Source organism: Amblyraja radiata, chromosome 30, assembly GCF_010909765.2.
Source record: "Amblyraja radiata isolate CabotCenter1 chromosome 30, sAmbRad1.1.pri, whole genome shotgun sequence".
In the NCBI taxonomy this organism is placed as follows: domain Eukaryota; kingdom Metazoa; phylum Chordata; class Chondrichthyes; order Rajiformes; family Rajidae; genus Amblyraja; species Amblyraja radiata.
Window position 1 is genome coordinate 17,964,759 of NC_045985.1, and position 25,332 is coordinate 17,990,090.

Genomic DNA, 25,332 nt, shown 5'->3' on the forward strand with positions numbered 1-25,332 from the left:
GGTGAGTCTGTGGAATTCTCTGCCTCAGAAGGCGATGGAGGCCGGTTCTCTGGATGCTTTCAACAGAGAGCTAGATAGGGCTCTTAAAGATAGAGGAGTCAGGGGATATGGGGAGAAGGCAGGAACGGGGTACTGATTGGGGATGATCAGCCATGATCACATTGAATGGCTCGAAGGGCCGAATGGCCTACTCCTGCACCTATTGTCAATCTAGCTCTCTCTCTTGAAGGAACTACAGATGCTGGTTTGCACAGAAGGTTGTGAGGTGTAAAGGAGAGGGAGTTTGATTTGGCGAGGAAAGGGTTAACCAACTCAGGGGCTGCCGTGCTAGTGCCAGGCTCCACAGTCTGCAGGAGTTCCGGCTGATAAGGGGCAGTGATCTCCAAGTGAAATTGCAACACAGTGTGAGCACACGGCAAGCTCCTCGGCTCCTCTCAGCATGGCCTCCGCTCCTGCACTGCTCTGCGCATTTCTCATCTCAGTTTCTGCTCCTCCTGTCTCTGCCCAAGGTAAGCCCTTCATTGCCAATGTCCATCTGTTTCCCTTTGTGCTGGGCGTAACTGGAGATGCTGGTTTTTCACCACCAGAGTAAGGCACAACGTGCTGGTGTAACTCAGTGGGACAGGCAGCATCAAAGACCACAGAGCGGAGATCTCTGGGCAGCATCTCTGGAGAGAAGGAACAGCTGACATCTCAATAGACAATAGACAATAGGTGCAGGAGGAGGCCATTCAGCCCTTCGAGCCAGCATCGCCATTCAATGTGATCATGGCTGATCATCCACAATCAGTACCCCGTTCCTGCCTTCTCCCCATATCCCCTGACTCCGCTATCTTTAAAAGCCCTGTCTAGCTCTCTCTTGAAAGCATCCAGGGAACCTGCCTCCACCGCCCTCTGAGGCAGAGAATTCCACAGACTCACAACTCTCTGTGTGAAAAAGTGTTTCCTCGTCTCCGTTCTAAATGGTTTACCCCTTATTCTGAAACTGGCCCCTGGTTCTGGACTCCTGATTCCTGACCTGCTGAGTTGCTCCAGCATTTTGTATCCTTTTGTGTATTAATCAGAACTGCAGTTACATAGAAACATGGAAACATAGCAAATAGGTGCAGGAGGAGGCCATTCGGCCCTTCGAGCCAGCACCGCCATTCATTGTGATCATGGCTGATCGTCCCCAATCAATAACCCGTGCCTGCCTTCTCCCCATATCCCTTGACTCCACTAGCCCCTAGAGCTCTATCTAACTCTCTCTTAAATCCATCCAGTGACTTGGCCTCCACTGCCCTCTGTGGCAGGGAATTCCACAAACTCACAACTCTCTGGTTGAAAGACACTGAATGCTGGAGAAACTCAGCGGGACAGGCAGCATCTCTGGAGAGAAGGAATGACGGAGGGTCTCGACCCGAAACGTTGCCCATTCCTTCTCTCCAGAGATGATGCCTGTCCAGCTGAGTTACTCCAGCATTTTGTGTCTACCTTCGGTGTAAACCAGCATCTGCAGTTCATTCCTACACATTTCATCTGCAGTTCTTTGTTTCTGCATACCAGGGATTGTCGATGGGCAGGAACAGAATTCAAAATAGAGTTCCAGTTTGGGGGTCGGAGAGAGGGTTGAAGTGGTATTACGATTAGAATTAGAATACGTTTACGGTTGAGGTTACAATCAAGATTGGAATTCAAGATATATGTCAGGATGGGATTACGATTTAGGTTAGAAATGGATAATTTGTACTGAGGTGAGGGCTTGGATTTGTTTAAAGTATTGCCCCTGTCCCACTTGGGAAACCTGAACGGAAACCTCTGGAGACTTTGCGCCCCACCCAAGGTTTCCGTGCAGTCCCCGGAGGTTGCAGGTGGTTGCCGGAGGTTGCAGGTAGTGGAAGCAGGTAGGGAGACTGACAAAAACCTCCGGGAACCGCACGGAAACCTTGGGTGGGGCGCAAAGTCTCCAGTGGTTTTCGTTCAGGTTTCCTAAGTGGGACAGGGTCATAATAGTCGGGGTTGAATGAAATCTGGTCAGTACACCACACACTCCAAGCAGAATATGAAATTACATAGACATAGAAAATAGGTGCAGGAGTAGGCCATTCGGCCCTTTGAGCCTGCACCGCCATTCGATATGATCATGGCTGATCATCCAACTCAGTATCCCATCCCTGCCTTCTCTCCATACCGCCTGATCCCTTTACCCACAAGGACCACATCTAACTCCCTCTTAAATATAGCCAATGAATTGGCCTCAACTACCTTCTGTGGCAGAGAATTCCACAGATTCACCACTCTCTGTGTAAAAAATGATTTTCTCATCTCGGTCCTAAAAGATTTCCCCCTTATCCTTAAACTGTGACCCCTAGTTCTGGAACTAGGGCCACATCTAACTCCCTCTTAAACCTGATGCTATGGTCAGGTCCCTGGTGGCCCAGGGATGGGAAGCTCGGGGTTGTGGGTGGAAGGGAAGGTGGGTGAGTCAATGTTCAAATTATCCTTGGCCATCAACTCCCTTGAGACAGCGATCGCTGTGACACTTTGTTCATCCTCGCCGGTAACTGTAAAAGAATTATAGAAAACTTTTTATTTTAAAGAAAACATTGAACTGTGCGCAGCGGTAGAGTTGCTGCCTCTCGGAGTTGTGGTAGGATGGTTCAGTTGCCTGATAGCAGCTGGGTCGGTGCGGACTCGGAGAGCCGAAGGGCCTATTTCCGCGCTGTGCCTCTGAACTAAACCAAATAAATTGCTCACTCTCCTCCAAACGTGGTGTGAGGAGGGTCTGAGCCTGTTCGTACCACCTTATACATCAAAGGAGACATGGTGGAGAGAGTCAACGACTTTAGGTTCCTGGGAATAAACATCTCCCAGGACCTCAAATGGCAAATGAACACCGTCACTCTCTTGAAGAAGTCTCATCAGCGGCTGTATTTCCTGAGGTCTCTACGGAGAGCTAAAGGCTCACAGCCGCTGCTGTTGTCCTTCTACCAATGCGCCGTGGAGAGTATCCTCACCTACGGAATCCTGGTGTGGTTTGCCAGCTGTACTGTGGCTGAGAGGAGGGAGCTGCAGGGAATTATAAAAACTGCGCAGCGCATTACAAACGCCCAACTGCCCACCTTGGATGACATATACAAGGCCCGATGCTTGCGCAGGGCCATAAATATCAAGAAGGACACATCCCACCCTGCCAACCACCTTTTTACTCTGCTACCCTCGGGGAGGCGACTCAGGTCTCTACCCATGTGCGGTAAAAGAGCTTAACTCCAATAGTGAACACTGGGAAGCAAGAAGTAACTTCGAGGAATACCGCTAAATTCTTTTAAACTTTTTTTTAAATGTATCTATTATTTTACTATTAACTGTACATATGTGTATTGGTTGGTACACAAAATTGCTGGGGAAACTCAGCGGGTGCAGCAGCATCTATGGAGCGAAGGAAATAGGCGACGTTTCGGGCCGAAACCCTTCTTCAGACTGATGGGGGGGTGGGGAAAGAAAGAAGGAAAAGGGGAGGAGGAGGAGGAGCTCGAGGGCGGGCGGATGGGAGGGTGGGAGGAGACAGCTAGAGGGTTAAGGAAGGGGAGGAGACAGCACGGGCTAGCCAAATTGGGAGAATTCAATGTTAATGCCATAAGGACGCAAGGTCCCCAGACGGAATATGAGGTGCTGTTCCTCCAATTTCCGCTGTTGTGCAGTTAGAGAGGAGGTTGTGAAACTGTCTCCGGAGAGAGGAGGAGAACTTCTTCAAAGTAGGCATACCTTGAGGAGATATCGCAGTGGAGTAGACAAAGTGTTCAAAAGGGAACTGCAGATGCTGGTTGTTGTGTTGTATTTCTTTTAACGGAGGAGAAGCAAATGGAATTTCGTTGCTCAGTTTTGTGCAATGACAATAAACATATTCTATTCTATTCTATTCTATTGAGTCACCCGAAATCACTTCCATCAAAGGGAGGGGAGACGCAGCAGAGATGCATTGCAGATATCTCCCTCGCACGCCACACATGCAGCTGGATGGCTGCACGTATCATCCCTGCCATCTGCAGCATTCTCTCTTGCCCCTGACTCACCCACCTTCCCTTCCACCCACAACCCCGAGCTGCCATATAGGAGCAGGGAGGTTCTACTGCAGTTGTACAGGGCCTTGGCGAGACCACACCTGGAGTATTGCGTACAGTTTTGGCTCCTAATCTGAGGAAAGACATTCTTGCCATAGAGGGAGTACAGAGAAGGTTCACCAGACTGATTCCTGGGATGTCAGGACTTTCATATGAAGAAAGACTCGGCTTGTACTCGCTAGAATTTAGAAGATTGAGGGGGGATCTTATAGAAACTTACAAAATTCTTAAGGGATTGGACAGGCTAGATGTAGGAAGATTGTTCCCGATGTTGGGGAAGTCCAGAACTAGGGGTCACACAGTTTAAGGATAAGAGGGAAGTCTTTTAGGACCGAGATGAGAAAATCATTTTTCACACAGAGATTGGTGAATCTGTGGAATCCTCTGCCACAGAAGGTAGTTGAGGCCACAGTTCATTGGCTATATTTAAGAGGGAGTTAGATGTGGCCCTTGTGGCTAAAGGGATCAGGGGGTATGGAGAGAAGGCAGGGATGGGATACTGAGTTGGATGATCAGCCATGATCATATTGAATGGCGGTGCAGGCTCGAAGGACCGAATGGCCTACTCCTGCACCTATTTTCGATTTCTATGTTTCTATGTTTCCCATCCCTAGGCCACCAGGGACCTGACCATATCATCAGGTTTAAGAGGGAGTTAGATGTGGCCCTTGTGGCTAAAGGGATCAGGGGGTATGGAGAGAAGGCAGGTACAGGATACTGAGTTGGATGATCAGCCATGATCATATTGAATGGCGGTGCAGGCTCGAAGGGCCGAATGGCCTACTCCTGCACCTATTTTCAATGTTTCTATGTTTCTATGTAAGCAATAGGAGCAGAATTAGGCCATTTGGCCCATCGAGTAACTCAGCGGGACAGGCAGCATCTCTGGAGAGAAGGAACGGGTGACGTTTCGGGTCGAGACCCTTCTTCAGACTGATGCCAGGGGAGGGGGCGGTATAGAGATAGAATGTAGTCAGAGACAGTAGGACTGGTGGGAGAACTGGGAAGGGAGAGGGGATGGGGAGAGAGGGAAAGCAAGGGCTACTTGAAGTAATTAAGGAGGGTAAAGGTTGATGGACCATGAGACATATGAGCAGAATTAGGCCATTCAGCCCATCAAGTCTATTCCACCATTCTATCCCTCCCTCCTATCCCCATTGCCCTGCCTTCTCCCCTTTTAGCCACAGACACCCGTGCTAATCAAGAATCTATCTATCTCTGCCTCAAAATTATCAGTTAAAGTCTCCCCCATAGAAGAGAGGTGGTCTCCTGGTGAAGCCCCCAATACAGTGGCTAGAATCTCACAACCTGCTCACCTCTGCCTAAAGAGGTGTTACCTCTGGGCGGCCCAGTGGCGCATCGGTAGAGTTGCTGCCTTACAGCACCTCCAGCACCAGAGACGCGGGTTCGATCCCGACTACGGAGTTTGTACGTTCTCCCCGTGACCTGCGTGGGTTTTCTCCAAGATCTTCCGTCCCCCCCCCCACCCCAACACACACCACACACTCCAAAGACGTGCAGGTTTGGAGGTTGATTGCCTTGGTATAAAAAGTGGAGATTGTCCCTAGTGTGTGTAGGATAGTGTCAGTGTGCGGGGATCGCTGGTCGGCGCGGACTCGGTGGGCCGAAGGGCCTGTTTCCGCGCTGTATCTCTGAAGAATAACTAAACCTCACACAGTGTGCTGTTCCCAAAGCAGACTCATGTGAAGGCTGGGCTGTGCAAGTCCCCTCTTGTATCCACCACCGCTACATCCAAGCCGAAAGAGTCCACCACACCAGTTTCCACAAGACATGCATTGATGACTGTGTTAGGACGAAGGCAATTCAGGTCGATTCAGGCGCAGCGGTAGAGTTGCTGCCTCACAGCGTCAGAGACCCAGTTCAATCTCCTGCGAGATTGATCCCTGGGATGGCGGGACTGTCATATGAGGAAAGATTGAAAAGACTAGGCTTGTATTCACTGGAGTTTAGAAGCATGAGGGGGGATCTTATAGAAACATATAAAATTATAAAAGGACTGGACAAGCTAGATGCAGGAAAATTGTTCCCAATGTTGGGCGAATCCAGAACCAGGGGCCACACACAGTCTTAGAATAAAGGGGAGGTCATTTAAAACTGAGGTGAGAAAAAACATTTTCAACCAGAGAGTTGTGAATTTGTGGAATTCCCTGCCACAGAGGGCAGTGGAGGCCAAGTCACTGGATGGATTTAAGAGAGAGTTAGATAGAGCTCTAGGGTCTAGCGGAGTCAAGGGATATGGGGAGAAGGCAGGCACGGGTTATTGATAGGGGATGATCAGCCATGATCACAATGAATGGCGGTGCTGGCTCGAAGGGCCGAATGGCCTCCTCCTGCAACTATTTTCTATGTTTCTATGATCCTGACTACGGGTGCTGCCTGTACGGAGTTTGAATGTTCTCCCTATTAGCTCAGGTTTACAGCCTGATTTCCCCCCACATCCCTCCTCTGTACCCATGCTCCTTACCCCCACTGCCTCTGTATTCCTCCCTGTGTCCCTGCTCCACATCCCCGTTCCTGATCCCATTCCGTCTACCTGCCTCTGGCCCTGCCCGTTGCCATTCCCGATCCCGTTCCCTAAACCTGTACGTAATCCCATTCCGCCTCCCTGCTCCCGATCCCGCTTCGAGTCCCTGCTGCCGATCCCATTCCATATCCCTGCTCCTGGTCCCGCTCGTCGCCATTCCATAATCCTGTTCGCAATCCCACTCCGTCTCCCTGGCCCTGAACCTGTTCTGTGTTCCCGTTCTTGATCCTTTTCCGTTTCCCTCCCATCCCTACCCTGTATCCCCGCCCCTGAGATTATTCCATAAATTCCTTCCATCGAGGGGATTTATCGCAGTCGCTGCCTCAAAAAGGCTGGCAGTATCATCAAAGACCCACACCATCCTGGCCACACACTTATCTCCCTGCTACCTTCAGGTAGAAGGTACAGGAGCCTGAAGACTGCAACATCCAGGTTCAGGAATAGCTACTTCCCCACAGCCATCAGGCTATTAAACCTGGCTCGGACAAAACTCTGATTATTAGCAACCACTTTCTGTTATTTGCACTTTATTTGCAGTTTATTTATTCATGTGTGTATATATTTATATCATGGTATATGGACACATTTATCTGTACTGTAGTAAATGCCTTACTATTTTTCTGTGTGCTTAAGCAAAGCAAGAATTTCATTGTCCTATACAGGGACACATGACAATAAACTCACTTGAACTTGAACACTTGAACTTGAACTTGTCTGCTCCTTACTTCCTGCACCCCACTCCATATCCTTACTTCCCACCCCACTCCATACGGAGCTTTGTACCTTCTCCCCGGGACCTGCGTGGGTTTTCTCCAGGCGCTCCGGTTTCCTCCCACACTCGTGCAGACGTGCAGGTTTGTAGGTTAATTGGCTTCGGTAAAGATTGTAAATTGTCCCCAGTGTGTGTAGGATAGTGTTAGTGTGCGGGGATCGCTGGTCGGCACGGACTCGGTGGGCCGAAGGGCCTGTTTCCGCGCTGTATCTCAAACTAAACTAAACTAAAAGCAGTCCCTCGATAACTGCACGTATCTTCGAAGGAAGTGAAGCAGTGAAAGTGTTACAAAATATGTGTGTAGGAAGGAACTGCAGACGCTAGTTTACACCGAAGACAGACACAAAATGCTGGAGTAACTCAGCGGGACAGGCAGCATCTCTGGAGAGAAGGAATGGGTAACGTTTCCGGCAGAGACCCTTCTTCAGACTGAATAAAGTAACTTTAAGTAAATGAGTGGTGAATGGGACTAATTACGTTTCTCTGCATTAAACTTGCTTTCAGAGCAGCGTGAAAGTGCACCCGTCAGGCTGCTTGCCTCATTCGGGCTGAAACACAAGCTTTCCTGTACCTCAGCTCATCAGAACAGCATCCAGACTGTGCAATGGCTACAGGTAAATACATGTCTTTCCAGGTGACTTTGGCCTTTTCATAGCAAAAGGATTTGAGTATAGGAGCAGGGAGGTTCTACTGCAGTTGTACAGGGTCTTGGTGAGACCACACCTGGAGTATTGCGTACAGTTTTGGTCTCCTAATCTGAGGAAAGACATTCTTGCCATAGAGGGAGTACAGAGAAGGTTCACCAGACTGATTCCTGGGATGGCAGGACTTTCATATGAAGAAAGACTGGATAGACTCGGCTTGTACTCACTAGGATTTAGAAGATTGAGGGGGGATCTTAAAGAAACTTACAAAATTCATTAAGGGGTTGGACAGGCTAGATGCTGGAAGATTGTTCCCGATGTTGGGGAAGTCCAGAACAAGGGGTCACAGTTTAAGAATAAGGGGGAAGTCTTTTAGGACCGAGATGAGAAAAGCATTTTTCACACAGAGAGTGGTGAATCTGTGGAATTCTCTGCCACAGAAGGCAGTTGAGGCCAGTTCATTGGCTATATTTAAGAGGGGGTCAGATGTGGTCCCTGTGGTTAAAGGGACCAGGGGGTATGGAGAGAAGGCAGGTACAGGATACTGAGTTGGATGATCAGCCATGATCATATTGAATGGCGGTGCAGGCTCGAAGGGCTGAATGGCCTACTCCTGCACCTATTTTCTATGTTTCATAAGCTCATAAGTGTTAGGAGCAGACCTAGACCATTCGGCCCATCTGGTCTACACCGCCATTTAATCATGGCTGATCTATCTCTCCCTCTCAACCCCATTCTTCTGCCTTCGCCCAGTAACCCTTGACATCCGTGCTAATCAAGAATCAATCAATCTCCTCCTTACAAACGTGTGGCACGGGGCACAGTGGTAGAGCTGTTGTCTTACAGCGCTTGCAGCGCCGGAGACCCGGGTTCCATCCCGACTACGGGTGCTGTCTGTACGGGGTTTGCATGGATTTTCTCCGAGATCTTCGGTTTCCTCCCACACTCCAAAGACGTGCAGGTACGTAGGTTAATTGGCTTGATATGAATATAAATTGTCCCTAGTGTGTGTCGGATAGTGTTAGGATCACAGGTTGATGCGGACTCGGTGGGCCGAAGGACCTGTTTCCACGCTGTATCTCTAAACTAAACTAAAATATCCTTTGACGGACTCCACAGCCTTCTGTGGCAATGAATTCCACTAGTGGGATAGTCTAGGACCAGAGGCCATAGCCTCAGAATGAAAGGACGTACCTTTGGAAAGGAGATGAAGAGGAATTTCATTAGTCAGAGGCTGGTGAATCTGTGGAACTCATTGCCATAGTCAGCTGTGGAAGCCAACTCAACCTGTTTTTTCCCCACATCCTTCAAAACCTGTCCTATCCATGTACATGTCCAAATGTTTCTTAAATATTGTGACAGTCCCAGCCTCAACTACCTCCTCTGGCAGCTTGTTCCATACACCCACCACCCTTTGTGTGAAACCGTTGCCCCTCAGGCTCCTATTAACTCTTTCCCCTCTCACACCTTAAACTTATGTCCTCTGGTTCTTGAATCCCCTACTCTGGGTAAAAGAGTTATTCTATCTATTTGCCTTGATTGAATGGCGGAGCAGACTTGAGGGGCCGAATGGCCTAATTCTGCTCCTATGTCTCATGGCCCATCATCCGTAATCCAGAAAGACTGGATAGACTCGGCTTGTACTCGCTGGAATTCAGAAGATTGAGGGGGGATCTTATAGAAACTTACAGCATTCTTAAGGGGTTGGACAGGCTAGATGCAGGAAGATTATTCCCGATGTTGGGGAAGTCCAGAACTAGGGGTCACAGTTTAAGGATAAGAGGGAAGTCTTTTAGGACCGAGATGAGAAAATCATTTTTTACCCAGAGAGTGGTGAATCTGTGGAATTCTCTGCCACAGAAGGTAGTTGAGGCCAAAGGTACACAAAATTGCTGGGGAAACTCAGCGGGTGCAGCAGCATCTATGGAGCGAAGGAAATAGGCGACGTTTCGGGCCGAAACCCTTCTTCAGTTGAGGCCAGTTCATTGGCTATATTTAAGAGGGAGTTAGATGTGGCCCTTGTGGCTAAAGGGATCAGGGGGTATGGAGAGAAGGCAGGGATGGAATACTGAGTTGTATGATCAGCCATGATCATATCGAATGGCGGTGCAGGCTCGAAGGGCCGAATGGCCTACTCCTGCACATATTTTCTATGTTTCTATGTAATCCTCCCTGATTTGGTACTTTATACAAGCCATATGACCAAGGTATTTAAATAAAGCAGAGATTGATGGGTTCTTGATTAGACAATAGTTAATAGACAATAGACAATAGGTGCAGGAGTAGGCCATTCGGCCCTTCGAGCCAGCACCACCATTCACTGTGACCATGGCTGATCATCCCCAATCAGTACCCCGTTCCTGCCTTCTCCCCATATCCCCCGACTCCGCTATTTAGGTAGAAAGGTTACAGGGAGAGAGCGGGAGAATGGGGGTTGAGAGGGAAAGATAGATTAGCCATTATGGATTGTCAGGGTAGACTTGATGGGCTGAATCCCGGGAATGAGTGGGTTGACATATGATGGGCGTTTGTCGGAACTGGGTCTCTACTCGCTGGAGTTTTGAAGGATGAGTTGAGGAATCTCTGAAACTTACCGAATAGTCTTCTTCTTATCGATTAGAAGATTAGAAGTTGATCAGCCAGAGCTGAACACATCTCTTGGCATCTGCACACGATGGTGTCTGTCTTGTGCGTGGTGGTGGAAAGATTGGTGGAAACGGGTCCGCAACGTGAACGCTCTTTCCTGGACCCCACCGAATAGTGAAAGGCCTGGATAGAGCGGATGTTTCCACTGGTGGGAGAATCTAGGACCAGAGGGCACAGCCTCAGAATTAAAGGACGTTCCTTTAGAATGGAGATGAGGAGGAATTTCTTTAGCCAGAGGGTGGTGAATCTGTGGAATTCTTTGCCACAGAAGGCTGTGGAGGCCACAAGTCAGTGGATATATTTAAGGTAGAGATAGATAGATTCTTGTTTAGTACGGGTGTCAAGGGAATGGGGTTAGGAGGGAGAGGTAGATCAGGCTTGATTGAGTGGCGGAGTAGACATGATGGGCCGAATGGCCTAATTCTGCTCCAATGTCAATAGACAATAGACAATAGGTGCAGGAGGAGCCCATTTGTCCCTTCGAGCCAGCACCGCCATTCAATATGATCATGGCTGATCATCCCCAATCAGTACCTGTGTGTGAATGTGTGTGAGTGATTGGTGGTGGTCGGAGGGGCCGTAGGCGCAGATTGGCAGCCACGCTTCCGTCAGTCTGCCCCAGGGCAGCTGTGGCTACAGAAGTAGCTTACCACCACCGAGTGTGACTGAGGAGTGAATGAATAATGCGATGTAAAGCGCCTTGAGTATTAGAAAGGCGCTATATAAATCCCATCCATTATTATTATTATTACCCCGTTCCTGCCTTCTCCCCATATCCCCTGACTCCGCTAGTTTTAAGAGCCCTATCTAGCTCTCTCTTGAAAGCATCCAGAGAACCGGCCTCCACCGCCCTCTGAGGCAGAGAATTCCACACTCACAACTCTCTGTGAGAAAAAGTGTTTCCTCGTTTTATGGCCTCGTTTTTCATCCTTAATCCTCCTTAATTTCCCTGACTTCAAGTAGCCCTTGCTTTCCCTCTCTCTCCATCCCCACCTTCCCAGTTCTCCCACCAGTCTTACTGTCTCCGACTACATTCTATTTGTGCAGCCCACTGCCCTGACATTAGTCTGAAGAAGGGTCTCGACCCGAAACGTCACCCATTCCTTCTCTCCAGAGATGCTGCCCGTCCCGCTGAGTAACTCCGGCATTTTGTGTCTATCCAGTTAATCCTCCCTTGTTTTGTGCTTGTTCATCGCAGAAAACAAGTTCCATGGAACGCTGGGAAGAGATTGCCGAGTTGTCGGTGCCAGTGAACAAGGAGAGATTTCAGGTCCTTGACGATGGCTCCCTGGTGATTCTGTCTGTCGGTGTCGAGGATGAGGGTCTGTTCAAGTGTCGAGTGGGGAAGGACAGCACAGAGGACCTCTCTGTAACCAGCGTGCTTGTCTACAGTGAGTAACCCTTCCTCTCTCTCCCCGAAAGATAGCTTCATAAGAAGAATTAGACCATTTGGCCCATCAAGTCTACTCTGCCATTCAATCATGGCTGATCTATCTCTCCCTCCTAACCCCATTCAGATTTAGATTCAGATTCAGATTCAGATTCAGATTCAACTTTAATTGTCATTGTCAGTGTCCAGTACAGAGACAAGGAAATGCAGTTAGCATCTCCCTGGAAGAGCGACATAGAATATGATATCAATAAATAAATCTATTTACATGCGTACAGATAGTGTTTTCCTGTGGGAGGATGTCTGGGGGGGGGGGGGTGATTGGTAGTCACGAGGTACATTGTTGAGTAGAGTGACAGCCGCCGGGAAGAAGCTGTTCCTGGACCTGCTGGTCCGGCAACGGAGAGACCTGTAGCGCCTCCCGGATGGTAGGAGGGTAAACAGTCCATGGTTGGGGTGAGAGCAGTCCTTGGCGATGCTGAGCGCCCTCCGCAGACAACGCTTGCTTTGGACAGACTCAATGGAGGGGAGCGAGGAACCGGTGATGCGTTGGGCAATTTTCACCACCCTCTGCAGTGCTTATCCGGTCGGAGACAGAGCAGTTGCCGTACCATACTGTGATGCAGTTGGTAAGGATGCTCTCGATGGTGCAGCGGTAGAAGTTCACCAGGATCTGAGGAGACAGATGGACCTTCTTCAGTCTCCTCGGGAAGAAGAGACGCTGGTGAGCCTTCTTGACCAGAGTTGAGGTATTGTGGGTCCAAGAGAGGTCATCGGAGATGTTGATCCCCAGGAACCTGAAGCTGGAAACACGTTCCACCTCCGTCCCGTTGATGTGGATGGGGGTGTGTGTGCCGCCCCTGGACTTCCTGAAGTCTACAATGAGCTCCTTGGTCTTCTTGGAGTTAAGGGCCAGGTTGTTGTCAGCGCACCATGCTGCTAGGAGCTGGACCTCCTCCCTTCTCCCCATAACTCCCTTCTCCTGCCTTCTCCCCATAACTCCCGACACCCGTACTAATCAAGAATCTGTCTATCTCCACCTTAAACATATCCACTCATTTGGTCTCCCCAGCTTTCTGTGGCAAAGAATTCCACAGATTCACCACCCTCTGATTAACAAAATTCCTCCTCATCTCCTTCCTAGAGGACCATCCTTTAATTCGGAGGCTGTGACCTCTGTGCCTAGACTCTCCCAGTCCACCCCACACCCATCTCCCACATTCAACAACGCCAGATCCCATCTGATAGTTCAGTCCCGATTCCCTATCTCACAAGACAGACACAAAATGCTGGAGTAACTCAGCGGGACAGGCAGCATCTCTGGAGAGAAGGAATGGGTGATGTTTTGTGTCGAGACCCTTCTTCAGACTGACAGTCAGGGGAGAGGGAGATGGAGATATGGAAGGGTAAGGTGTGAAAACGACAGATCAAAGCAGATGGTGATCCAGGAAATGTAGACTGAGGGGAAGTTGACACCGAGGCATACAAACAGTAAAATTAATCAGGAGGACAGTGAAACTAGTCGGAGAACTAGGATGGGGAAGGGACGGGAAGACATGGAATGCAAGCGTTACTTGAAGGGTTACTACTGTGGAACTCATTGCCACAGACGGCTGTGGAGGCCACAAGTCAGTGGATATTTTTAAGGCAGAGATAGATAGATTCCTGATTAGTGCGGGTGTCAGGGGTTACGGGGAGAAGGCAGGAGAATGGGGTTAGGAGGGAGAGATAGATCAGCCATGATTGAATGGCGGGGTAGACTTGATGGGCCGAATGGCCAAATTCTACACCTATCACTTATGACCTTATGACCTTAGACTTGAAGTTAGAGACATCTATATTCATAGCACTACCCAAGCAAAATATAGAAACATTGAAACATAGAAAATAGGTGCAGGAGGAGGCCATTCGGCCCTTCGAGCCAGCACCGCCATTCATTGTGATCATGGCTGATCGTCCCCTATCAATAACCCGTGCCTGCCTTCACCCCATATCCCTTGATTCCACTAGCCCCTAGAGCTCTATCCAACTCTCTCTTAAATCCATCCAGTGATTTGGCCTCCACTGCCCTCTGTGGCAGGGAATTCCACAAATTCTCAACTCTCTGGGTGGAAAAGATTTTTCTCACCTCAGTCTTAAATGGCCTCCCCTTTATTCTAAGACTGTGTGTGGCCCCTGGTTCTGGACTCGCCCAACATTGGGAACATCTTTCCCATAGAAACATAGAATGAGGTGCTGTTCTTCCAGTTTGCATGATAGAATGCTGGAAGTTATAAAGCCTTAGATCATCTGCATTGTTATCTCAGCTGCTGCTCTGTGCTGTGACACTGACGGATCCATCTTCCCCGCAGAGTCGCCCAGCGAGCCGGTGCTGAAGGAGAGATTCCTGACGTTCACAGCTGGAGCACTGTCTGAGGTAACATCAGCTTCCGACGGAGCAGGGACCAATCTCACCCCGGCCACTCCCTCTTCCATCGACTCCATCTACACCTCACGCTGCCTCGGCAAGGCCAGCAGCATCATCAAGGACCAGTCTCACCCCGGCCACTCCCTCTTCTCCCCTCTCCCATCGGGCAAGAGGTACAGAAGTGTGAAAACAAACGCACACCTCCAGATTCAGGGACAGTTTCTTCCCAGCTGTTATCAGGCAACTGAACCATCAATAGACAATAGACAATAGGTGCAGGAGGAGGCCATTTGGCCCTTCGAGCCAGCACTGCCATTCAATGTGATCATGGCTGATCATCCCCAATCAGTACCCTGTTCTTCCTTCTCCCCATATCATAGAAACATAGAAAATAGGTGCAGGAGTAGGCCATTCGGCCCTTCGAGCCTGCACCGCCATTCAATATGATCATGGCTGATCATCCAACTCAGTATCCTGTACCTGCCTTCTCTCCATACCCCCTGATCCCTTTAGCCACAAGGACCACATCTAACTCCCTCTTAAATATAGCCAATGAACTGGCCTCAACTACCTTCTGTGGCAGAGAATTCCAGAGATTCACTACTCTCTGTGTGAAAAATGTTTTTCTCATCTCAGTCCCAAAAGATTTCCCCCTTATCCTTAAACTGTGACCCCTTGTTCTGGACTTCCCCAACATCGGGAACAATCTTCCTGCATCTAGCCTGTCCAACCCCTTAAGAATTTTATGTTTCTATAAGATCCCCCCTCAAACTTCTAAATTCTAGCGAGTACAAGCCAAGTCTATCCAGTCTTTCTTCATATGAAAGTCCTGCCATCCCAGGAATCAGTCTGGTGAACCTTCTCTGTACGCCCTCTACGGCAAGAATGTCTTTCCTCAGATTAGGAGACCAAAACTGTACGCAATACTCCAGGTGTGGTCTCACCAAGACCCTGTACAACTGCTGTAGAACCTCCCTGCTCATATCCCCTGACTCCGCTATTTTTATGAGCCCTATCTAGCTCTCTCTTGAAAGTATCCAGCGAACCGGCCTCCACCACCCTCTGAGGCAGAGAATTCCACAGACTCACCACTCTCTGTGAGAAAAAGTGTTTCCTGGTCTCCGCCATCCTATCACAACTAGGGTGGCACAGCGGTAGAGTTGCTGCCTTACCGCGCTGGAGTGCTAAGTTCAATTGTAAAGTTGGCGTGAACATATGTTGAGCTTTCTCAACGACTTGCCTCTGATTTTCCCATTTTTCCTCCCAGATTGGGACGTGCATCTCTGACGATGGCCACCCCATCAGTAACATTATTTGGTACAAGGATGGCAAAGAGGTGGTTGCCAACGGGAATGGTGAGAAACCGGCTGGTGAGATCATAGAATCATAGAATCATAGAAAGTAGGTGCGAGAGTAGACCACCAGGTCCGTCGAGCCCGCACCGCCATTCGCTCATGGCTGAACACTAAACAGACACCCTTACCCACAAACAGTAGACACAAGACACAGAACACAAGACACTACCCTCCCCTTTATACCGCTATCTCCCCTCTCCACCCCAAGAACCTCGTGATCTCCTGGGGGAGGCAAAAAAACGGATAAAAACCCAGGTCCAATTCGGGAAAAAAATCCGGGAAATTCCTCTCCGACCCCAATCCAGGCGATCGACACTTGTCCAGGAGATCACTCAGGTCTTACTATACTAACCATACCTAGGTCCATATCCCTGCCCTCTCCCCGTAGCCCCTTATCCCCTTGGCAGCTAAAAACCATCTATTTTAGATTTAAATATATTTAATGTTTCTGCTTCCACTGCTCCCTGGGGCAGTGAATTCCATAAATTAACCACCCTCTGGGTGAAGAAGTTCTTCCTCATCTCAGTTTTAAAAGAGCCCCCCCTTATTCTGCAACTATGTCCCCTAGTTCTAGTTTCCCCGATCATTGGGAACATCCTCGGTGCATCCACCCGATCAAGGCCCCTCACGATCTTATACGTTTCAATGAGATCGCCTCTCATTCTTCTAAACTCCAAAGAGTAGAGTTCCAGCCTACTTAACCTTTCCTCATATGTCACTCCCTCATTGCAGGAATTAATCTTGTAAACCTTCGCTGCACTGCCTCCAGGGCTAGTACATCCTTTCTTAAGTATGGACCCCAGAACTGTACACAGTATTCCAAATGTGGTCTCACTAATACTGTGTACAGCTGCAGCAAGACCTCCGTGTTTTTATACTCAATCCCCCTAGCAATAAAGGCCAAAACTCCATTGGCCTTCCTGATTGCTTGCTGCACCTGCGTACTAACTTTTAGTGATTCATGTACTACTACCCCTAGATCCCTTTGCGTTGCATTACAACGCAGCTCCTCCTCATTTAGAAAATAACTTGCCCTATCATTTTTTTTCCCAAAGTGAATGACTTCACATTTATTAGTATTAAATTTCATCTGCCAAGTTGTTGCCCACTCACCTAACTTATCTATATCCTTTTGCAGACTCTTCCTATCCTCCTCATCCCCTACTTTTCCTCCCATTTTTGTATCGTCCGCAAATTTTGATATATTACACTTGGTTCCCTCCTCCAAATCATTTATATAAATTGTGAACAACTGGGGTCCCAGCACCGACCCTTGCGGAACCCCGCTAGTTACCGGTTGCCATCCCGAGTATGAACCATTTATCCCCACTCTCTGCTTCCTATTTGTTAGCCAATCCTCTACCCATGCTAATATATTACCCCCAATCCCAGATCACTAGCTTCATAGCAAAGAAAAGGCTTTCAGTTGCACCAGTCTTTCACAACCCCAGATATATCAGGAGTAGAATTAGGCCATTCGGCCCATCAAGTCTTGCTGGAGTATTGCGTACAGTTTTGGTCTCCAAATCTGAGGAAGGACATTATTGCCATAGAGGGAGTGCAGAGAAGGTTCACCAGACTGATTCCTGGGATGTCAGGACTGTCTTATGAAGAAAGGCTGGATAGACTTGGTTTATACTCTCTAGAATTTAGGAGATTGAGAGGGGATCTTATAGAAACTTACAAAATTCTTAAGGGGTTGGACAGGCTAGATGCAGGAAGATTGCTCCCGATGTTGGGGAAGTCCAGGACAAGGGGTCACAGCTTAAGGATAAGGGGGAAATCCTTTAAAACCGAGATGAGAAGAACTTTTTTCACACAGAAAGTGGTGAATCTCTGGAACTCCCTGCCACAGAGGGTAGTCGAGGCCAGTTCATTGGCTATATTTAAGAGGGAGTTAGATGTGGCCCTTGTGGCTAAGGGGATCAGAGGGTATGGAGAGAAGGCAGGTACGGGATACTGAGTTGGATGATCAGCCATGATCATATTGAATGGCGGTGCAGGCTCGAAGGGCCGAATGGCCTACTCCTGCACCTAATTTCTATGTTTCTAAGTCTATTCCGCCATTCAATCATGGCTGATCTATCTCTCCCTCCTAACCCCATTCTCCTGCCTTCTCCCCATAACCCCTGACACCTGTACTAATCAAGAATCTATCTATCTCTTGCTTGAAAATATCCACTGACTTGGCCTCCACAGCCTTCTGCGGCAATGAATTCCACAGATTCACCACCCTCTGACTAAAGAAATTCCTCCTCATTTCCTTCCTAAAAGAACGTCCTTTAATTCTGAGGCTGTGCCCTCTAGAACTAGACTCTCCCACTAGTGGAAACATCCTCACCACATCCACTATCCAGGCCTTTCACTATTCTGTAAGTTTCAATGAGGTCCCCCCCTCATCTTTCTAAACTCCAGTGAGTACTGGCCCAGTGCCGACAAACGCTCATCATATGTCAACACACTCATCCCCGGGATCAGCCCATCAAGTCTACTCTGCCATTCAATCATGGCTGATCTATCTTTCCCTCTCAACCCCTTTCTCCTGCCTTCTCCCCATAACCTTTTCTGCCCTTCGTAATCAAAAACACACCAATCTCTGCTTTAAAAATACTTCATGTCTTATCCCTTATGAAAGGTACCTTATGTCTCTACTTCTACTCTATCTAGACCTTTCATTATTTGGTAATGTTGCTTAAAGATTCATTTTTAATGATGCAAAGACATAGTTTTACATCATTTTATTAGTCATAGAGTGACACAGTGTGGAATCAGGCCCTTCGGCCCAACTTGCCCACACCGGCCAACATGCCCCAGCTACACTAGTCATAGAGTGGCACAGTGTGGAAACAGGCCCTTCGGCCCAACTTGCCCACACCGGCCAACATGCCCCAGCTACACTAGTCATAGAGTGATACAGTGTGGAAACAGGCCCTTCGGCCCAACTTGCCCACACTGGCCAACATGCCCCAGCTACACTAGTCATAGAGTGGCACAGTGTGGAAACAGGCCCTTCGGCCCAACTTGCCCACACCGGCCAACATGCCCCAGCTACACTAGTCATAGAGTGATACAGTGTGGAAACAGGCCCTTCGGCCCAACTTGCCCACACCGGCCAACATGTCCCAGCTACACTAGTCATAGAGTGATACAGTGTGGAAACAGGCCCTTCGGCCCAACTTGCCCACACCGGCCAACATGTCCCAGCTACACTAGTCATAGAGTGATACAGTGTGGATACAGGCCCTTCGGCCCAACTTGCCCACAATGGCCAACATGCCCCAGCTACACTAGTCCCACCTGGTCCATATCCCTCCAGGACAAGGGGTCACAGTTTAAGAATAAGGGGGAAATCCTTTAAGACCGAGATGAGAAAAACATTTTTCACACAAAGAGTGGTGAATCTCTGGAACTCTCTGCCACAGAGGGTAGTTGAGGCCAGTTCATTGGCTATATTTAAGAGGGAGTTAGATGTGGCCCTTGTGGCTAAAGGGATCAGGGGGTATGGAGAGAAGGCAGGTACAGGATACTGAGTTGGATGATCAGCCATGATCATATTGAATGGTGGTGCAGGCTCGAAGGGCCGAATGGCCTACTCCTGCACCTATTTTCTATGTTTCTTAACGTCCTACCCATGTACTTGTCGAACTGTTTCTTAAATGATGGGATAGTCCCAGCCTCAACTACCTCCCCTGACACCTCGTTCCATACACCCGCCACCCTTTGTGTGAAAAAGTTACCCCTCAGATTCCTATTTAATCTTTTCCCCCTTCACCTTAAATCTGTGTCCTCTGGTCCTCGATTCACCTACTCTGGGCAAGTGACCTATTCCTCTTGTGATGTTGTACACCTCTATAAGATCACCCCTCATCCTCCTGCGCTCCAAGGAATAGAGACCCAACCTACTCAACCTCTCCCTGTAGCTCACGAGTGCTTTAAAAAAATGTCATCACTAAAAGTCAGTATGCAGGTGCAGCAAGCAATCAGGAAGGCCAATGGAGTTTGGCCTTTATTGCTAGGGGGATTGAGTATAAAAACACGGAGGTCTTGCTGCAGCTGTACACAGTATTAGTGAGACCACATTTGGAATACTGTGTACAGTTCTGGGGTCCATACTTAAGAAAGGATGTACTAGCCCTGGAGGCAGTGCAGCGAAGGTTTACAAGATTAATTCCTGCAATGAGGGGATTGACATATGAGGAAAGGTTAAGTAGGCTGGAACTCTACTCTTTGGAGTTTAGAAGAATGAGAGGCGATCTCATTGAAACATATAAGATCGTGAGGGGCCTTGATCGGGTGGATGCACCGAGGATGTTCCCAATGATCGGGGAAACTAGAACTAGGGGACATAGTTGCAGAATAAGGGGGGGCTCTTTTAAAACTGAGATGAGGAAGAACTTCTTCACCCAGAGGGTGGTTAATTTATGGAATTCACTGCCCCAGGGAGCAGTGGAAGCAGAAACGTTAAATATATTTAAGTCTAAAATAGATGGTTTTTTAGCTGCCAAGGGGATAAGGGGCTACGGGGAGAGGGCAGGGATATGGACCTAGGTATGGTTAGTATAGTAAGACCTGAGTGATCTCCTGGACAAGTGTCGATCGCCTGGATTGGGGTCGGAGAGGAATTTCCCGGATTTTTTCCCCGAATTGGACCTGGGTTTTTATCCGTTTTTTTTGCCTCCCCCAGGAGATCACGAGGTTCTTGGGGTGGAGAGGGGTGATAGCGGTATAAAGGGGAGGGTAGTGTCTGGTGTTCTGTGTCTTGTGTCTACTGTTTGTGGGTAAGTGTGTCTGTTTAGTGTTCAGCCATGAGCGAATGGCGGTGCGGGCTCGACGGACCTGGTGGTCTACTCTCGCACCTACTTTCTATGTTTCTATGTTTCTATGTCATGCTTGTTGTAACTCTCTGCCTCTGTATTTGCAGAAGCACAGGTCGAAGTCCACATTATAAAGAACCAGAACACACAGCTTTACACAACGGAGTCGACGCTCTCCTATACTCTGACGAAGAAGGACGTCAGTGCGGCGTTTGAGTGTCTAGTGGTCTCTCCTTCCCAAGGAGGGTGCGTGGTGCAGAGGTCCAGGTCCATTTGGGTCGACGTGCATTGTGAGTGTCAATTCTGCCCACCCCTTGTCAGTCCCAAGAACGCTCTTCTCCCTGGCAGACCATTCCTGCACCTGCCTTCACCAACTGTACACAACAGCTAACAATGGGTGGCATGCAGTGGTAGAGTTGCTGCCTCACAGCGCCAGAGACCCGGGAGAGAAGGAATGGGTGACGTTTCAGGTCAAGACGATAGAAAAAGGGGCTCGACCGGAAACGTCACCCATTCCTTCTCTCCGGAGATGCTGCCTGAGTTACTCCAGCTTTTTGTGTCAATCTATGGTTTAAACCAGCATCTGCAGTTCCTTCCTCCACATTGAAGGACATGTGTTTCTCCCTGTGCATGTATCTGGACTTCCAGAAGGCTTTCGACAAGGTCCCACATAAGAGATTAGTATACAAACTTAAAGCACACGGTATTGGGTGTTCAGTATTAATGTGGATAGAGAACTGTCTGGCAAACAGGAAGCAAAGAGTAGGAGTAAACGGGCCCTTTTCACAATGGCAGGCAGTGACTAGTGGGGTACCGCAAGGCTCAGTGCTGGGACCCCAGCTATTTACAATATATATTAATGATCTGGATGAGGGAATTGAAGGCAATATCTCCAAGTTTGCGGATGACACTAAGCTGGGGGGCAGTGTTAGCTGTGAGGAGGATGCTAGGAGACTGCAAGGTGACTTGGATAGGCTGGGTGAGTGGGCAAATGTTTGGCAGATGCAGTATAATGTGGATAAATGTGAGGTTATCCATTTTGGTGGCAAAAACAGGAAAGCAGACTATTATCTAAATGGTGGCCGACTAGGAAAAGGGGAGATGCAGCGAGACCTGGGTGTCATGGTACACCAGTCATTGAAAATAGGCATGCAGGTGCAGCAGGCAGTGAAGAAAGCGAATGGTATGTTAGCTTTCATAGCAAAAGGATTTGAGTATAGGAGCAGGGAGGTTCTACTGCAGTTGTACTGCAGTTGGTGAGACCACACCTGGAGTATTGCGTACAGTTTTGGTCTCCAAATCTGAGGAAATACATTATTGCCATAGAGGGAGTGCAGAGAAGGTTCACCAGACTGATTCCTGGGATGTCAGGACTGTCTTATGAAGAAAGACTGGATAGACTTGGTTTATACTCTCTAGAATTTAGGAGATTGAGAGGGGATCTTATAGAAACTTATAAAATTCTTAAGGGGTTGGACAGGCTAGATGCAGGAAGATTGCTCCCGATGTTGGGGAAGTCCAGGACAAGGGGTCACAGCTTAAGGATAAGGGGGAAATCCTTTAAAACCGAGATGAGAAGAACTTTTTTCACACAGAGAGTGGTGAATCTCTGGAACTCTCTGCCACAGAGGGTAGTCGAGGCCAGTTCATTGGCTATATTTAAGAGGGAGTTAGATGTGGCCCTTGTGGCTTAAGGGATCAGGGGGTATGGAGAGGAAGCAGGTACAGGATACTGAGTTGGATGATCAGCCATGATCATATTGAATGGCGGTGCAGGCTCGAAGGGCCGAATGGCCTTGTCCTGCACCTAATTTCTATGTTTCTATGTTTCTATGTTAGTGAACAGCCTTCCATGTATTATTTGGCCTGACCATGTGGTGGCGGTGTTGGACCAGTTTTGAACATGAGCCAGCACATTCAGGTAGACAATATCTTTGACACAGAATGCTGGAGTCACTCAGTGGGACAGGCAGCATCTCCGGAGAGAAGGAATGGGTAACGTTTAGGGTCGGGACCCTTCTTCAGACCCACTTGGTACCATGGACAGTGTCAGAAGCATGCTGCTGTGCCTGGTTTAGATAGTTTGGTTTATTGTCACGTGTGCCAAGGTACAGTGAAAAGCTTTTGTTGCGTGCTAACCAGTCAGCGGAAAGACATTACAATTGAGCCATTCACAGTGTACAGGCGCATGATGAGGGAACAGTGTTTTTAAATTTTTTAAATATATTATTTATTTATTAAAAGCATTGTACATACATAGAAACATAGAAACATAGAAAATAGGTGCAGGAGTAGGCCATTCGGCCCTTCGAGCCTGCACCGCCATTCAATATGATCATGGCTGATCATCCAACTCAGTACATCTGAATCATGATATGCAACATAATACATTTTGTGTACTACTCTTATTTTTAAACTTTAAGCTGTAATAGAAAAAGAGAAAAGAGAAAGAAGAGAGGAATGAGGATAGCAGTGCAGTGTAGTCCGCAGTAGTTGGCGTTAAACGAATGATGATGTCTAAGTAGACTGCGTGCTTGAGAATGTGAAAAGAAAAAAAAAGAAAAAAGAAAAGAAAGCAAGGCCCCAAAGAGAAGAGGGAGTGCAGAGAAGGTTCACCAGACTGATTCCTGGGATGTCAGGACTTTCATATGAAGAAAGACTGGATAGACTCGGCTTGTACTCGCTGGAATTTAGAAGATTGAGGGGGCATCTTATAGAAACTTACAAAATTCTTAAGGGGTTGGACAGGCTAGATGCAGGAAGATTGTTCCCGATGTTGGGGAAGTCCAGAACAAGGGGTCACACAGTTTAAGGATAAGGGGGAAATCTTTTAGGACCGAGATGAGGAAAACATTTTTCACACAGAGAGTTGTGAATCTGTGGAATTCTCTGCCACAGAAGGTAGTTGAGGTCAGTTCATTGGCTATATTTAAGAGGGAGTTAGATGTGGCCCTTGTGACTAAAGGGATCAGGGGGTATGGAGAGATGGCAAGTACAGGATACTGAGTTGGATGATCAGCCATGATCATATTGAATGGCGGTGCAGGCTCGAAGGGCCGAATGGCCTACTCCTGCACCTATTTTCTATGTTTCTATGTTTCTATGTTAAGAAGGGTAAGTAAAAATATCTAAAGGTAGAGCTAAACGAAAAAGAAAGGGAATGTGCCTAATTCGTCACGATTCACACCCATCACCTAGTTCTAAAACACTTACTTACCAGGGTTGTGTTGCACCATATTACACTTGCAACAAATCAATAAAAGGTGACCATATTCTTAAGAATTGTTCTTGTTTTCCTGCTAGAACGAGTCTCATTTCCTCCAGATGTAATATTTCCGACATATTTGTGATCCACATTTTAAACGTTGGGATAGGAGCGTTTTTTCCAGAATTTTTTTTGCCGATATCAAACCATAGTTTAGGAAACATCTTTGAAATATCGTTAGTTCAGAACAGGCTTCCCTTGCTCCGAAAATAATCAATTCTGTATTTGGGTCCAAACTTAATTTAAATATTTTTGAAAAGCTTCCAAAATTTCTGAAGTTTTGCACAGGAAACACACGAGTGTGCTATTGTCAGCTCAAGACTTAGAAAAACTTGTACATGCCTTTATTAATAGTAGGCTAGATTATTGTAACGGTCTCCTTGCAGGTCTTCCAAAAAAAACTGTCAGGCAGCTACAGCTTGTTCAGAACGCTGTTGCTAGAGTTCTAACAAAGACCAAAAAATTTGAGCATATTACACCAATTCTTAAATCCTTACATTGGCTCCCTGTATGTCAGAGAATTGATTTTAAAATCCTGCTGCTCACCTATAAATCACTACATGGTTTAGGGCCAAAGTATATCACTGACATGCTTCCACTATATAAGCCTTCTAGACCGCTAAGATCTTCTGAAACCAATCTGCTAGTGATTCCCAGAGTAAATACAAAACATGGGAAAGCAGGATTTAGTTACTATGCAACAAATAGCTGGAATAAACTTCCTGAAGATTTAAGACTTGCCTCAACTTTGACCACTTTTAAAACAAGACTGAAAACTTTTATGTTTACTTTAGCTTTCAGCTAAATCTTAACTACATTGCACTTTTAACTTTTGCACTTTTTATAATGCATTTTTAATTTTGCTTTTCTTTTCTTTTAGTTCTTCTATTTTATTTCATTTTATTATTTCATTTATTGTATGACATGTTTTTTATGTGAAGCACTTTGAGTCTGCCTCGTGTATGAAATGTGCTATATAAATAAAGTTGCCTTGCCTTGCCTTGCCTTGCCTATTGTTGCCTCTTGAGTTAGACACTTATCACAGATGGGGGAGACATTTGGAAAAAAATTATTTAGTTTTGTTTTTGAGTAATATAATCTGTGTACAATTATAAATTGGATCAGTGTGCGTCTAACGTTAATCGAACATTTGTGTACATATAACACATCATCTTCCCATCTGTCCCAACAGCGTTTAGTGCAAGGTAAATGTGTAGGATGGAACTGCAGATGCTGGTTTAATCAGGAGATGGACACAGTGCTGGAGTAACTCAGCAGGGCAGGCATTTGGCTCTTAGGAGTAACGGAATCACGGGATATGGGGAGAAAGCAGGAACGGGGTTCTGATTGTGGATGATCAACCATGATCATATTGAATGGGAGTGTTGGCTCAA

At 47.6% G+C, this 25,332-nt stretch overlaps 1 protein-coding gene across 3 annotated transcripts in view; it reads left to right on the forward strand.

Annotated features, from left to right (window-relative positions):
- Positions 1–361: 361 nt before the first annotated feature.
- The window catches only part of ager (advanced glycosylation end-product specific receptor), a 37,673-nt gene continuing 12,702 nt past the window's right edge, over positions 362–25,332 (forward strand). For all 3 annotated transcript variants that reach the window (XM_033047702.1, XM_033047703.1, XM_033047699.1), the window contains exons 1-6: positions 362–509; positions 7,922–8,031; positions 11,906–12,098; positions 14,449–14,513; positions 15,772–15,859; positions 20,781–20,963. In XM_033047702.1, the coding sequence (XP_032903593.1) occupies positions 440–509; positions 7,922–8,031; positions 11,906–12,098; positions 14,449–14,513; positions 15,772–15,859; positions 20,781–20,963 (709 nt within the window). In that variant the 5' untranslated portion in view covers positions 362–439. The remainder of the gene's footprint in view (positions 510–7,921; positions 8,032–11,905; positions 12,099–14,448; positions 14,514–15,771; positions 15,860–20,780; positions 20,964–25,332) is intronic.